Below are 17,011 nucleotides of genomic sequence, written 5' to 3' on the forward strand. Positions count from 1 at the left end.
TCCCCTGTTGACATAAGACACGATGGTGGCGGCCTTGCACAGCATGTGTTTGTGAAGAGGGGCCTCTGCAAATGATGCTCAGAAGAGGTTCTCCATTCTAGGCTAACCCTGTTGTGAACTGTTTTAAAAATCAAGAGTGACAGCTTATCCAGGCAGGCTATGCAAAGAATGCTCAATGGCACAAGCCACCGAACAGATGTGCTGTGGCTTTCTCAGTAAGCTGGGAGCAGCGGAAAAGCCCTGCCCTGCTGCATGCCAAGAGGGAATTACTGTCCATGAGCTTGTGGTTACGAGGGCATGTGATGGTGTTCACAAGTTATCAGAGCATATATCGTGCTCAGACTGTATGCTTTCCCACTTTGTCTTACATGTGGGCTTTCCACGGAAGCATCTTGACTGCCAGCAACACCCAGGTATTCAATATGGTTAAAGATTTGTAATCAGTCACCACAAATGGGGGAAGGATGTCATGTCTTCCATCTCCTCTCACCCTCCACTCCTGCTGGTGAAAGACTTCTGCTTTTCTCAGGACAGATGGTATCTTATTTGGGATACATAGTGACACAAACCCACCAGATTCTGGGGTACGGAGGAAATGTGGCACAGCCATGAAATAAGAGATAGACAGACAACTGCAGAGGTTCTGCACCTTGTTATGAAACGGTCACCACATGGAGTACCCTGAACTTCACAAACATGCACTACTCCCTGGGAATCGCAACTTTTCATACTGCAAATGCTAAGACCAGGAGGACCATAGATCCGTCACTGTGTGTTGGCCACTTCCTTTGAGGGACGACTGAAGCTCTGGAGCACAGTGCTGGTTGAAGACTGAACCAACACCTCCTGGTCAGCCAAATCAGAAAACGAGAACAGAGTCAGAGCACATAAGTAAGGAGGAAAAGGAGACTCTGTGTGCAAACAAGAAATTTAAAATCTCAAAATTCTGTTGTCTGCTGTTGACTTAAACATTTACATTTCTAAAACAAGCAATACGGTAGGTGCCAAAGAGTGCTGTGAAACGCATGCTGAGGAACCAGTGCGTAGACACGGCTGGGAGGGGGTATCTTCACCACGGAGTCTGCAACTGCACAACAGAGCGTCACAGCTACCGTGCCAAACTTCAGCCTGAGGAAGAGCTGAACTGCTGATTCCCTACTTACCAATGAAGGGGGGATTAGAGTATTATACCCAAGGAGACAAATCGCTGTATTATCAAAAATGCACACAACAATCAATTTGTCATACAAAGCAAGTTGGTTTGGATTTCGATCAAGCATGCTGGGCAATCAGGGGTCTTTAAGAAGCAAGCAGTCATCACTCTCGCTTTTAAGAACAAACCACCTTGGTATCATATTAACCCATGGCCTCAGCTTTCCATCAGTCAACTCTGGACTGAGTCTTTTTCATGGACAAAGAACATAAGACTCCTTTTTCATTTACAGTATGATATTCTCTCTGAAACATAGACTGCTTAAACTGACCAACGCCGCCTGAAAACACAATGACTTTTTCATTGTCTTGGAAGGTTCCAATTAGTTTTTGGTTTGGTTTGTTTGTTTTTTCACTGAAAAATTTCTGCATGTCAGTGGGAAGCAAAGTAGGAAAATGAAAGTGGAAAACAAAACTGAAAACCTCCATATTAGAATTGTTTTTCAACTTTTAAAGTAAAATCAAGCCAAAGCAATGACATTTGTATGTGTGCATGTGTGTACATAATCTTTATGCAACACGCCATTCTTTCCAAAGGAAATTCTCTTTTTTTTTCCTACTATCTCTACTAAAATGTTGATGTCACAGTTATGGTGTACACAATGCCTTTTAGGAACTTTTCTACAGGAATTTCCAGAGTAAGATAACTATTTGATCATATTAAAAGAATTAAAAAAAGAAAAAGTCAGAATAACACTGGATTCATATCAGTTTCTGGTTGGTCACACATTATTTACTCCATTGTTGCCAAATAAACTAATCTTTTTTTCAATAACACAAAACATTTCCTGTCAGTACTCAGCAGTCAAAAATTCAACAGAAGTATGTTTTCTAATAACCAGATGTTAGCTTCTCCAAAACATATACATATTTGTGCCTGAGCCTTATAAATACATACACACTTGTAGCATCAAAGAGCAAACACTCCTCTAATGAATTCCCTTAATTCTTTTGAGGAAAGCGTTAATAATAAATATTACTCAGCACAGTTGTTATACATTACATTATTATTTGGTAGGGACTACTGATGGTTGTCTTCAGATGTGACATGGAGCCCAGACAGCAAAACACCATGACTGTGGAGTGGAGTAATGTCTGCTCTTCCCCACCACCAGCAAACAGATCTTATACTAAACACAGCCCGGGAAATAATGTTCACTAATCCAGCTCTCAGTTACATTTACATCAACCCAGAGTAATTCAATCTCTCCAACATCCTCGGAGCTCCTGGCTTTCCAGGGACACCGAGAAGCTTGGTAGCAGCCCTAACGGTCAGTGGTCCCTTAAAGCTTAAGTTTGCAACAGCATTAGGAAGATGAAAATATATCACGCTATTTTTTCCTCCTACAACACCATGAGTTGCTGTGTCTCCTGCAAGTCCATGCTTTGCCTCCTACACTGCTCAAAGCACACAGCGGTAACCCTAGTTTTAAAGTTGCTGTATGCAAGTAGTGAGGAAATGCATAAATTCCTCTAGACTATTCTTGCAATGTCTTCCTTCCAAAGTCAATTCCTCAAGCTTCTCATCATTGATGCTGTTTCATTCTACACTTTTTTCCGATTTATCAATATCTTTCAGGTTTTTGCATTGGTCCCTTCCACACCAGGCAATTCCAACAGAGCAAACATTCACAATGGCTCCACCTGTCAAGTTAAGAAGAAAAAAAAAAAAGGCAAACTTCCTCAAAACAATAATTTATTCTAATTAAAATTATGCTTCAGCTTATACTTTCCACACCTACATCACAACTGAACAGAAAGCCAGTGGGGTACGTAGAACTGCAGGGTAGAAATCCTCCTTATTTCTCTGCCAAGGAAAGGAAGAGTTTCCAGTTTAGAAAAATGGAAAAGGTTAGAGTCAGCTTAGAAAACATGGTTTCTGAGTCCAGCTTCTGTTCCTCCTTCGAAGACCCAACTGAAATTATATTTTGACTCATCTTACAACAAATTCATTCCAATCTGAAAAAAACCCTGTATATTATCACACTTGCATAAAGAGCGGCATTCAAATATCATTAGTCACTGCCCAGAGTATAGTCCTCTGGCTGACTTTCTAACAAAAACTTCAGAGGTGTCTGTTATCTCAGACTATTTATTGCAGCCACACGGGTGCTCGCTGGTTGGAGGTTTTCTCCCTGCGCCTTGGCTGGCACAGGGCACTGACAGCCACCAAACGTCCCGATTCCAAATTTGAAATGCAATTCAGAAAGCCCCATCACCTTACAGTTGTGATACGTGACACAGAAACAGAATAGATAACACCCCCTCCTCGCCCTTTCGCCCACCGGCACAAACACACTGTACCTCCTGGTAATACATAATAATTAAAACGAATCCTTGCTGCACTTGCTGTGTGCACACTGTGTCACAGTGAAGTCTCTAATAAATGAAATTGAGTTTGAAGATGAAAAACATGCTTCACAAAAGCGATGGAACAGGATGTATTAAGGGTATTATTAGGGAAGAATGCTTGGGAATAAATGGCACCGCCAGTTAGTTCTTCCCTGCTAAAAGGGGTTGCAAATAATTATAATAATCAGTTACTCTCCTGTTGCTCACCCCATGACAGGGGATCTGGCTCTCTGCTGTCCCCTGGCATTTGCTGCTGCCAGCCTTTCTGCTGGGTTTTGCAGGCTCTCGGGTGCTCTCCTCTCCCCTCTTGCTTCCCATCTTTCCCTCCCTCTCCCCCGGGCACTCGCTTCTGGCCTAGCTCTCTCCATCTGGGAGGACATTTTCAAAACTTCAGTTAAAAAAGGAACAGGAGGAGTTAATTGTGAGGATGGCCGGGTGGGTAGAGAGGCAGAGTCCAAACAGCCAACTTTTTTTTGAGAATCTTATATACAGCATAGGCTAATACATGACTTTAGGGTAACTACAGCCCTGAATTCTGGGCATGAACTATCCTGCAGGAGATATGGAGGGGCTGGAAGGGGGTCATAGAAAACCATACAACAAGGTGCTGAGAGGAAAGTGGTCTCTTTAAACTCAGGTGTCTCTGGTAGGCTCCTATCAGTGCTTCCCCCCATGCTTGAGACAAGCCAAAGAAGCAATTTCCCAGCCAGGGCTCAGCAGTCACCATAGCACAGAAAAGAACGTGTCCAATTTTGACAGTACAGCTTTTTCCCTCTTTGAGAAAAAGCCACTAAAAATATCAATCAAGTCCTCTGCTAGATGGCTCCCGTGCACTAGGAAGAAGCTCTGAAAGCCTCAAAGATCCACAGTACCTGGTTCATGCTGCCTGTACAGTCCAAGGGAAGGAAAAGCACATCAGGAGAGTTTGGAGCCGCAGACCAGAGGGGAGCGGAGAATTTAGATGCTCCGCCAAGGCTGTCAAATTGGCTTGGGGACCATGCCAAGTTCATGAGCATCCCAAAGAAGACGAGACAGGAGACAATGACTAGCAATAAATACACATGCTGGCTTTTAAACATCTTCAGATAATCTCCTTCTGTGTCTCTGCGTCTGACCAGTCACGCAGACCCACGCTCTTAGGGCTGTAGGCTGCACAGCACGTAACTAAAAGCGTATTTAGTACCACTTGTTTAGACATACGCTTCACATGAATAGGCAGCAAAATGCTGAAGTGCACTCTCCGGAAGTTTTGTAGAGGTTTTGTGTTTTGTGGAGTTTTTTTATATGTTTCACACAAAAGAATTAAAATCAAAAGCTGCTACAAGGGTCGAATGCATTTGTGATTACAGACAGATGCCAGAAAAATAGAAGAAAATACTCCTGCTAGTCCTGTGATAAAGAAAATAAATGAACTGGGTCAAAAACTGACTAAGAGAGAGAAGACAAAGGTTAAGATGAAAAGTCAATGTGCAGTGTCTCTGCAGGCTAACAGAGGGCTGTATCTGCACCACTGTAATACATTTATAAGTACAAGGGAAAGAGAGGGTGAGCAGAGAGGTGACAAAATCTACTATACTGAGTATTTTCCAGGTAAATAAAGTCCAAGGCCAGGACTGAATGAAGAAGACTAGAGAGGCCTATCCCACTAAAAAAAAAAAAAAGAGTGGAGAAATGCAAAGTGAGATATTATGTTGTCAGAATGTGAAGTAAAGCAGAGAAGGAGAAAATATCACCCATCCATAACCTTGTCAAGTTTTAAATTCCCGGTATCAGTTCAGGTAAGAGATATGGATTTTTTTAGGGACCCTTAGCCAACACTTTTATGTAATACGAAGCTGTGATCAGAGAAAAGTGCAATATTGAGATGCAGGAGGAGCAGGATGGAATACTATACAGGAAACAACCTATAAACCAGTGGCTTGTCTCATCCAGAAGACAGACCACAGCGTTGCTTTCAGTAGGGTCACTGCTGGACTGGAGGGTATTGAGAAGCGGGTAATGAGAATGACTGGGAAAAGTTTAATAAGAAGAGAGATCTTTTATCTTAGAAAAGAGGTGACTATCAGAGTCAAAAATAGCTTGCATTCTGGAAAATTGGAACAGGGATCTTTGTGTGCTCGCGGTCACAGAATGTGATAACAATGTTTTTTGCCCTAAGAAAATGGAGGCGGGGGTGGGGGAGAAAAAAAAAGAAAAAAATTTTCAAAACTAAAAGTAAAGGAAATATTTTTCACTACACTTGCCATTTCAACTGCTGAAGTTACTGCTGCAGGCTGCCCCTGTGGCCAAAACATTCAAAGAGATTTGTTGCTTAAGTAGATAAGGATATCCAGAGTTATAATAGTTAATGTTAATAAAAATTTAGAAAAATATCTATACTTCAGGCTGTATTAATTTCTTCTGGAACACATGGGGCTGCTCTGTGCCACAGACAGATGCTGCTGTAGGAATACCAAGGCCAGACTGAGCCTGGCAATTCCCATATTTTATCTCCACCTCACTTGGGTGAATTCAGCGTTGATGAAAAGTACCAGGAGAAAATATTTCTTTACTTATTCCTTAAAACCAGTGCAATAAGAGGAAGAGCAATGCAAGCCATTCTCTAGCGGTGGGCTCACGGCGCACCTGGGCTGACTGTTCAGCGTTAAAAGTGAACACTCTCTCTTGCCTTTGGAAGGCACATTATGGCTGAACCCGGAGCGAGCAGAAGTCCATGGACAGGCTCCAAAGGTTGCAGACAGGGTCCTTTCAAATGCCTCTTTGAACATCACTGTTTGAGTCAAGTGGTATATTAGTTTGGTAGTTTATGAACAATTGGAAGGTGCAGGAAAACTCTGAATATGTTCAGTCTGAATCTTCCATGACAGATCTTTCCTTTAGTAGATCTCTCCTTTCTGTGAGCAGTAATGCAGTGAGGAGAGCAAAAAAAATGTATATGGGGGACAAATCCTCCTGTTTTACAAACTGTTCCAAGATAAGAACTTACTCTTTTACCACAAGGCCAAAAAAATTCCTATTGAATGGTCAGGAGGAGACTGTATTAGATACAACAGTACCGATCCTATGTTCTTCTGATCCTTGCACTTCTTCTGCTGGGCCATTCTTTTTCTATTTAGCTTAAAACATTAAAGTGCACAGGTACAATACCCATGTTAATAACACATCAGAGCATTAACATTTGAGCATTGATGAAGCTATTTATCAAAAGATCCACAGCACCCGAATAAAGCCACAATATTTACAGTTAACGGCAGAGTACCGTGAATAGATTCCACGCTGACAAGCACAGTCTGAAAGCCCAGAGAGGTTCTTTGTCTTAATCATTGGTTCACATACAATCATACATAATAAAACAACTATTTCAGTCTCAACCTGATTTATTGCTTCCCTCTTTCCTCCCACCTCCATAATTACTCATCAAACACTCACTGTCTTCTATTACCACCTCAGACAACACCTCAAACATTTCAGCTCTTCCCAAACTTAATACATTTATTATCTGACTTGAACATCATTATTTTCTCTACAGTTCTCATACAGTTTCAGAATATCTGCTCATATAGTTCCAGTAGCTCTGAAAGCAAAAATGAAGCAATTCGTCAGGCAGAGCTAATAATCAGGCACAGAGCTTAGAGAAGATATACACACATCTATAGACACACATACATATTTTTATATATTCACAGATATACGCCTCAACATCCATACCCATTTATTTCAACTGTGCATTACACCTAGGACATCAAAGAGGAGGATGTGAAAAGACTCTAGAATTATTTCACATTGGTCTGGAACCACTCCTGATTTCTCAGCTCTGAGGAGTCAGAGTGGCTCTAATTGCATTTACACCACGTGCCAGACCAGTTGCTTCCCACAAGCCTGTGATCCCTTCTCAAGTCCCCAAGACCATGCAGATGGGTATCACATCAATGTTCAGCAAGTTGCTCTGCAACCAAAGATCATCTATGAAGAGTGCTCACGTTCCTCAACCTTAGGCATCTAACATGGCTGGTTTAGTTGGACCGCCTCCCTAGGCTGCCTAGTATGATTAAGGAATATAAAATGAAACAGGCTGCTCCAGAGGCCACCTCAGAAAGTTTCTTCTCCAAATCACTTCTATCGCTTTGTTGGGTGTAAATGGGAGCTGCAAAGACTAGGAACCTAAAATAAGGACCTAAACTTAATGTATTTATACATCTTTCTAAATATAGAACCTGAAGCAACCATAAGTTTTCCAGGTCTAACTGGAGATGACAAAACAGATATTACATTTTATCTGGATTTTTTTTTTTTTTTTAATAATTAAAGCTTTTTTCCCCAGACCTTTGGTAACTACACGGTTTGACTTCAGAAGAAGAAAAAAATCACTGCCATGAAATGAATGAGAGAAACTAGCCTGGAAGAAAAAAACAACGTCCTTGAAAAGTCCTCTTTTAAGTTATAAAAACGGAAGTTGATTCCTCACAGTAAAAGGTTAATAAATCTTAAACATTTTTTTTTTTTATTTCAACATTCTGGACAGGATTATCTAAAAGAAATTACAGGGTTTTATTTTACCGTACAAGATACTGATTTTGAGAGAAAACGTATATGGAACACTTTGAAAACAAGACCCCTTCAGAGTGTCTCAAGTAGGGTTTAAGGTAAAAGACAATACTGGTGTTTGAGACTATCATTTCAAAAGTGATTTTATAATAATTTTACTATATTTTTAAGGTCTTTTTTCCTAAATGTTTTTTCTTATGTGTTCAGCACTTACATTGAGCCCTGCTCTACAAAAGAGCACACTATTTAAACTCAGATTTCTACTTACTGACTGGTCAATAATCCACGTTAGTAATGGAATACATAAATGACATTAAAGATTCTGCAATCACCAGCCATGTGAATCAACTACATGCAGTCCATTGTTACATCTTTTCTCTCCCTAAGCCAGTGACATATCTGACATCATATACCTTTCAATCCACTCTGACTCACACATTCATAAAGCTTCACTTCATCAAATACATCTTTAATTTAAACACCACAACCTAAGACAGGCTTTCAAGCATGCTATTTGCAGCTGCTTTCCTAGAAATCTTTATGAGTATTGGAATTAAGCTTGCAGTTTTCCAATCAGCTGGTATTTCTAAACTATTAGCTCTCCTAAAGATAACTGACAGCTCAATAACTTTGATATTGATACATTGATCACATAATTTTCATAATGCTGTGGATGTAAACAATCACTATTTTGTACTTTTTTTAATTTCATTTTTATACATGAGCACTGCTGTATCTACAACTTCAGATGCCCAGGTTTGTTATTACTAATGTCTAAAAATAATCCTCCTTGGGTTCATTGATTGCAGTCCCTTACCAAATCTACAATTGCAGGTAGGAAAATAATTACTTACTGGTAGCCAGTGTTTTCCCAGCTGAACAAGCTGTGCCTCCATTTTAACTTTACCATTGGCACTTGACATCAAGAATTTTTTAGCCTGATTCTATCTAATGCTCAACCATCCACCACCCCACACTCCATTCATACAGGCAAAGAACAGTCCTACGGAGGAGGCTGGGAGACCGGAGGAGCTACTTCTGCCTTAATCTTCCTTTTTCCCCTTCCTAGGTTTGCAGTGATAAGCATTACTCATTGGAGGCAAAACCAGACTGGAATAACTTTTCTGATAAGCCTTCTTCTTAGAGGTTGGTGTGTAAATTGTGAAGATCTAGTGTCATTTAAATTGGTGGAAAGAATAGAAAAATCCTCCTGTTCATCATGAGATAGACGTGCCCACCAAAAGGCAGATTTTCGATCTGCCTCAACACTGTGAGTTGAGGAAGGACTACGCAGGTATCTCACCTTACCATGACTGCTGTGCCCAGTAGCTAAGCTGAGAAACCAGAGGCACCTGCAGTAGCTTAGAGGAAGTTTCTTTCACAGAATTAAGCTTTGAATGACAATGCCAAGAAAGTCCCCTTCTTGATGCTCTGGTTGGGAATATTCAATGTCGCTTTTGTATGCTAGGACTTAGTGATCAGTGAAGTTAAATAGAAGAGATCTCTCAGCGTGAATTTTCCCACTGAATCTCCATGCTTAAGGGCTCTGTCCCTTGCTTCCCAAGTTACCTGGCATTTCCTCCAGCTGCAGGAGCCATCAAAACGACGGCAGGAACAAGCAAAGTGGTGGGTGGATAGGTAGGAAATCCTTACTCCTTATGGGATTTAGTTTATATGATTGTCTCATGGCAGATGCACAACAGGAGGAGCGAACCCAACAATTCTCAACAATGCTAGCAACCTTGCAATGTAGGATTGACAAGTTCATGCAAGAAAGATTAAGTAACAGCCAAAGGCCTGAGGGGGGAGGTGGTGGGGGCTGACTGCTTACGGATCTATCATGCACAGAAATGGATCAAATTTTTTTTTCCAGATTTAGGAAACAAAGGTTTTTCTTCTGCCACCACCATTCCTGCCACCACCACTACTGGTGCTGGTACGCTGCCTTTACTGGTGGTGGAGGCAGGAACAGGGGTAGCAGAGAGGCCAGGCATCACCTGCGCCATCAGCCAAGATAGGCGTGGTGACCACAGTGGTAGAGCAGGAAAGTACATGTGGGTCCCGGGTATGTAGCTATGGGAAGGAGTTCCTGAACCCTGGGGGCACGGTGGGTATTTCCTCAAGGATCAACCAAAAATCAAGTGTTACCATATAATTTTGGTTAAGCCAATGAAGATGCAAACAAAGTTTATAAACTGGCTTTTTTCCCCATGTATAAAATCAAAACAAGAGGACTTAGATGAGAAAAAACTTCCTGCCTGGGGGCTGAAAGGAGCTAAGGAAAGAGGATGCAATTTAGTCCATATACCAAGTCAGTTTTGAATAAAAAAGCAGAGCTGAAGCTATCCCAGGCCTTCTACAAAACCAAAATGTCTCCTGCACCAAGTGCCTGTGGCACACAGTTATCTCAAACTAAAAAGGTCTCAGAAAGACTGAAAACACAGTTCTTATCTTTCTTTGCACATCATGACTAAGTCTTTCTGCTATTTCCTCTGCAGCACCAGGCCATTCTTGGTGCTGGGTATTACCCTTTTAAGGGGTTCCACTCATTTTGTTTTTCCATTCATGCAAAATGTTTAAAGGCACAAGAGGAGGCTGATGCCATTTCATAGGCTTCCTGCTGTCCTTTAAAACCTTAAAAACTCTCTCAAAGAATCCAAAGCAAACTTTTGCTCTCCATGAAGAGCAGAACTGACATATCAGCCCTTTTTGATTCTCTATATTGGTGTCCTGATGAACAGAAGTAACAATTCATTTTTTTCAATTTTGCTTTTGAGTGTTTTTCACTTCTTTATTTCTTTACATCCTTTTTTTTTTTTAAGTATTATTATGAATCTTTGACAGTACTTCAGGTTTCTGTTTTCTGTTTTTTAGATTAGTATCCCTGCTCCAAACTAAGTGATTCAGCCACACTGGTTTTGAAGTCTCCAAAGAGCTTTTGTAATTGTCTGTGCTCCCTTCGAGTGAACTCTACTATCTCAACACATTGGCCAATTTTCTTCTCTAGTTCTTCTTCAAAATAAACACTGACACTACTCTGTTTCTTAATATATTCCTCTTTTTATCTAATTTGGTCTGCCTACACTTTAGTCTAACTGTATGTATTGCTTAATTCCCTGCAGTACTTGAAATTTGGACTGTTACTAAACTGTCGTCAGTGCTACTCTGTTAAGCAGTCACTCCATTTTACCATAATACTTATACAAAATGAAACATAAAGCACTATCCCATCTAGTTACAAAATGAGTCAGTCTTTCCATTTCTGAATTGCTTTAGTGCAATAGTCAACATTAAATGAAAGTCCTACTTAATATGGTTCTCCCTAGCCTAACAGCTAAGCCACCTTCTCCAGCATTTCGAGGAACACTTCATTATTCTTATTCAGAGGTCAGTACATTTTTCCTATAAATCTACTTTTCTTCTAGTTCTTCAGTGGCCTGCTGCACTGACTCAGCACTTCAACTATTTAAATCATTTTTGTCCATCCACCATAACTGATGGCTGTTTGCCATAATGCACCGTGTCTTTATTTTCAGATATTATGAAAACATGAAAACACTCATTGATATGATTATTACTTACTATTAATACCACATGGTCAAAGTTTAATTCACTTTAATCCATTATCTCACCAAGTTGATTATCTTTGTAATAGGTAAATCTCCTTTAGTGATAACAAGTATATTTTCATGACCATATTAACCATTGCTGGATTTACTAAATGGATTTATGGGAGCATCTCCCCTCCTTCCCATATCAGGACTACACAAACAGACTTGCTCATGGTATGCTGGAGCAGCTGTACAATTCCTCCCGTTTAAAACAATGTTGCAGCTGGCCCTGACATTAACTATATTTTTATAGAGACTATCCAGTGGTACATTTACCCTACTTCCATTTCCAGAGAGTCAGACTATCTTCACAGCTCCGTTTCATACCTTCACCTTTATTGCAGGGCTTTATACTTCCAGCCATCACTATTTTATCTCTCAATGCCTCTATGAGAGAGGGAGAGCAGCACCGCACACAGCTGTCAGTTATCTGTGGGTAGAGGAGCCGTGAAGTGCCTTAATCCACCATAGGTGCAAAGGTATCTTTGCTAGCTCCACGAGCACTCATCTCCAAGCTGGAAGCACAGACAGCATGGGTGGGAAAACATGTCAGCAGGCTTATCACCGGCCAGCATAGATCTGGTGTGGTTTTTTAGCTCTGGCACACAGCTCTTTCCCCTTTCAGCTGACGAGAGGACAACACTGAGGGGACACATAACCTGATGGTCAGGGTTAGTCCCAAAGATGGCCCTCATTCAGCCAGAGCTTCGTAAGCTGCCCTTCCCTAATGTTGCATCAACCACATCATACATTAAAGACACCAATGTTGAGCTTTTTATTCCTTGAATGAAACCTTTCTAACACCACTGCTTCCAGGGCTGCTCAGTCTGCAGGGAGAGGAATTGAGCAGAAAGGCCAGAAGTCACCAGTGGGGAATGGTGGGACTGCCCTTGGCCCAATCCCTGGACCATGTAGCCTGGCTGAAGAGGTGTACAATGCTGAGAAGCCAGCATGAGCTGGGGGCAACCTTGTGCCAGACATTCAACAGAGTCCTGGGTCAAGCCAGGCAACTTCCAGGAGACAGGCACGGGGTTTTTATAGTGCAGATGGCTGGAGATACAGGACTGAAGGGTCCACACAGTCAGAGCAGAGGTACCCCGTGACACTACGCCACTTCCTCCCAACCACATTTCCAGTTAATGAGTTGATTATGTGGTTCATTCTTCTCCTCAAAATAAATGAAATACCAAAGGTCACTGATCATAAGTTCCTACCGGCGCACATCAGTCTGGCTGCTTCCTTCCCTCAAGAGTATCACTGAATTGTTTTAGATGGGAGTCCGTGTCCATTGCAATTGGTATGGGTCCTCCGGTGACTCAGAGGGGTTGGGAGCAGCAACAGCTGGGCCACATGTTTACATACTGAAGTTTATTTACATGAAATGCTTATTTGTTTTAAATGTTAATAAATGAGCTCAGTGAACCTGTTTCATTGTAATTGAAAGTATAGCAGACTATAGAGTATTAAAAATTGCTTTGGCCTAGAAAACAAGCCTTTTGATAATAAACATCAGAGCACCAGATACTGCAGGATGGCCCAACCCAGATAATGAGTTAGGGCCCTAATAGCATAAGATTTCCTTAAAAAAATGCTCTTGGGATTTTTCAGATTAATAAACACTGAATTGCTCTGCTTCGCTTTTTGATTTTTTAAGACCCCTAATTCAAATTTTGAAGATTTGCTAGAGAATGCAAGAGCTATTAATTGTCTTAAAGAAACAGTGTGCAAACCAGACCCACACACAGAGCTGAAATTTTCATGGGCTTGCCTAATTCCAGGAAAGGGAGCTTTAAGAAAAATATTGTGAGACACCCTAAAACTGTGAAAATCATCAATGATGCAACAAGGACCTTAGTCTGTATCGTAGGAAATTACCAGAAATACTTTCAGCATGAACTGTGGAGGCACCACAGAGATCAGAAAAAGCTTCCTAGATCTTTCAAAACCACATCAACGTCATGAAGAGCCAGGAGTCACGTAATGCTGCATTTGTTGATTCACATATAGATTTTGGTCAATATAATAATAAAAAACCCCCCACAACCAAAAAACAGACAACAGGGTAAGGAAGAGCTTACCTGGATCACTAACAAATTCCTCTGAGGTGTTCCACATCCTACCGTCCAAGTACAACGTGCCATTGGTGGAGTTAAACTTGGTGTAGTCCCTGACACACTTGTGTCGCAAGTTGCCCATGAAGAGCTGGAGGCCTATGAGGGCAAAGACACTCAAGCAGAAAACGGTCAGGATCATCACATCAGCAAGTTTCTTAACAGACTGGATAAGTGCCCCTACAATGGTCTTCAGTCCTAAGGAGATAAAAGCCAAGAGTTTATAGACTGAGAGGCTGAAACCTGTCTGCAGATAGCTACTTTTCATGATGAAAATCTCTATGGAAGGGAAAATCGGAAGGGTTTCTACTACGTTTGTAACTGGACGGCAGAAACGAGAGACAAGTGATCACTATGAACATTTAGTTTGGCCTACTTTTGTCTGGACAAAAGTCTTGGTATTACTCTTACACAAACACTGATTTAAAAATGGAGGGAAAGAACTGGATGGAGGAACAGTGAGATACAAAAATAGTCATGGATGAAGAAAATACAGAATGTCTTTTATATTTTCATGGAGCTGCAGTAAAGGCTGTAAAGCCTAAATCCCATTGAATTTTGAGAATGTGAATTAGTTTTAAATCACTCAGGTAATTCTGATAACTTTATCCCTCACATAAACAGATGAAGAGGTACGGAAATGTTATTTATTCCCTGATTATTTTACATATTTTACTGCCAAATCAAGCTCGCTGTCCTCATATGAATAATTCCTCTGCCTTCAATTCATTTGCTTAAGACAACAAGAATTTGGGATTAGAAATAAGCCAAATAATATGGGCAATCAAATAAACCCAGTGGAAACTATTTGAGTAAAACAACCTGAGGCTCCAACAATACCTGGGCGAAGTTAATCATTTTATAATATGCTGCCAATGTAGATATTCATCTTATTACAAACACCAAAGGCTTGGGTCACACAAATTAGCTTCTCCTGTGTTATTTCACCCTGTAACACTAGCTTCAGTTTATTATTCTATAAATATACAGATATAAATAATTATACTGTTTTCTCAAAAGATATTGCTTGCTTTTGAAGTGTTCCTGGAGATCAGCACTATTTGAGCTTATATATTACATGAATACGACAAAAACCACTCTTTTCAAAAAAAGACCCTTCTTCCGAATTTGCGTGCTGTAGTTGGGCATTAATATCAGCTGCACAATGGCAGCAATTTTGTTGTTTCTTTCCTATTTATAGTTAATTAATACTCGATAAGTAGTAATCAGTGTTTCTGATAATCAGTGTCACCAGTATGGCAGCAGTAAGAGAAATCGAGTTAAATGGAAAAAAGAAAATGCAAAGAGGAAACAGGAGGAATTCTCCCGGGCAATACTCAGAAGCACATTGATTTCCTCACTGAATATGATCATACACATTAAATCTCAGTTCCCTGGAATTCCACCCCAAGAGTTTGGCAGCCACAAAGGTTGAGCTAGTGCTGTATAATTTAAAATAATATGAAAAGGTACTTGAGGACTCATAGGAAGGCAAAATGGGTATTTATTCCTGCTTAAAATCCTGCGGTTAAAGTAAGGGGAAATCATAGTTTCTCAAAGGAGGATGAGCTGCTAGAATGGCCAACAGGTCTAGCAGTCCCTGTATCCAGCAGCCTAAAATATTCCGCTCCTGCATAGGGTATTGCCATTAGGTTTACCTGTGAATGATATTAACATCTATAAAAAGGCCATTTAACCAAAAAGGACTGACCCATCAGGTGTGGGTAACCCCCTTTCTCCACTAAATTCTTTGTTTGCCTCTTTAAATATAATTTGTGGCATGGTAAAGAGTGACAGGTTAGACAGGTCCCTGCTCTACTCAAAAATAAAGCAAAAAATATTGCAGTACAAACGTTAGGCAAAGGCTGGATATTTGTGCTATCTGCACTCCGCACCAGAAAGAGATTTTACAAATGAGGTCAGTTCTATTCAGGTACCTAGAATAAGGCCAGCTTTGAACTTTTGAATCCATCTGTAGATTTGGCTACCCATTTTGATACCTAAATAAAAAGCATAGCTCTTCTGATAATCTAGTCTTGGGTGAACTTCATACCTGAAGTGAAACTAGTTTTAGTTGTAGCCCAGTTCTGAAGGACTTCCTGGGGTCTCACCCTTATCCAGTGTTAAGAGTATAAGACCTTTAAGACAGCCAGGTCTTAAACAAGTAGTGAGGTGGGGGAAAAGAAACGTGATTTCTAAATGCACTAGAATAGCTGTTTATTTTATCTAATATTCTGAAATGTTTTTGATGATTCTCATCATTGGCTGTCCTTTGAATGCGCAGATGTTTCTTCACCGAAGCTGGTGAAACTTGGGAACTCCAAATGCAAACCGAGTCTTAAAAAAGGGAAAAAAGCCAATCCACAAATTCTTTTAATTCAGTACCCTCTGTGGAATCCCTGCTGCACATTTATTTGTTTGTTATACAAATGCAAGCTTGGAGGCTGCATTTGTATCATCTAAGTACACTAATTAATCTTACTCACATGGGCAAGGACAATGGGAGTCCTAATGTGAATAGGGATAATATTAGGAAACAAGACCTACAAAACCCTAATCACCAATAAAGACTATCTGTTTTCAAAATCAGGCCCCAGTATTGTTAATTTCAAGGTCATTTCATGAAACATGTTTTTCTCAGTTTACTTACTGGGGTTTTAAATAGAATAGTAATCCTATACTATTAGTTTTACAAGTTCATTCCTTGCAGGTATCAAATAATTTCTTTATGAGAGGGCTTTCTGCTTTACTTTCTTTTTCTGTTTTTGTTTTAATAGCATACAGGCTTCTGAACAGTTTAAGAAGAGAATGCTTTAGTAATACAATTGCTGTAATTAAAGACCATTTAAAAATAACTTGTACTCTGCCTCCTGGACCTTTGTTAAAACTTTCCAGGAAAACCATTTGGGGAGTGGTATACTTACAATCTAACTGGTTTTTTCTCACCCTTTAAAAACAAAAATTGCCCAGAAAATTAAGTGGCGTCCATCAAGTTGCTTGGCACAACTCACTCTTAAGCAAAGCGTTTAAATCACCATTCATTTAAACTTTCTGTGCCTCATAAATGGAAGGGCTGAGGGGAAATAAGGACACCCAGAACCCCTTGCAGGTGCTCTGCATTTCTCTGAATCAATCCCATGTTTTGTAAAAGCAATGCTGGATGTATTCAAATTTAGAGCA

At 40.4% G+C, this 17,011-nt stretch overlaps 1 protein-coding gene across 3 annotated transcripts in view; it reads right to left on the reverse strand.

Annotated features, from left to right (window-relative positions):
- Window positions 1-17,011, reverse strand: part of SCN5A (sodium voltage-gated channel alpha subunit 5) — a 176,231-nt gene that overhangs the window by 137,109 nt on the left and 22,111 nt on the right. For all 3 annotated transcript variants that reach the window (XM_076331980.1, XM_076331978.1, XM_076331979.1), the window contains exon 6: window positions 13,799-14,029. In XM_076331980.1, the coding sequence (XP_076188095.1) occupies window positions 13,799-14,029 (231 nt within the window). The remainder of the gene's footprint in view (window positions 1-13,798; window positions 14,030-17,011) is intronic.

Source organism: Aptenodytes patagonicus, chromosome 2 (assembly GCF_965638725.1).
Source record: "Aptenodytes patagonicus chromosome 2, bAptPat1.pri.cur, whole genome shotgun sequence".
In the NCBI taxonomy this organism is placed as follows: domain Eukaryota; kingdom Metazoa; phylum Chordata; class Aves; order Sphenisciformes; family Spheniscidae; genus Aptenodytes; species Aptenodytes patagonicus.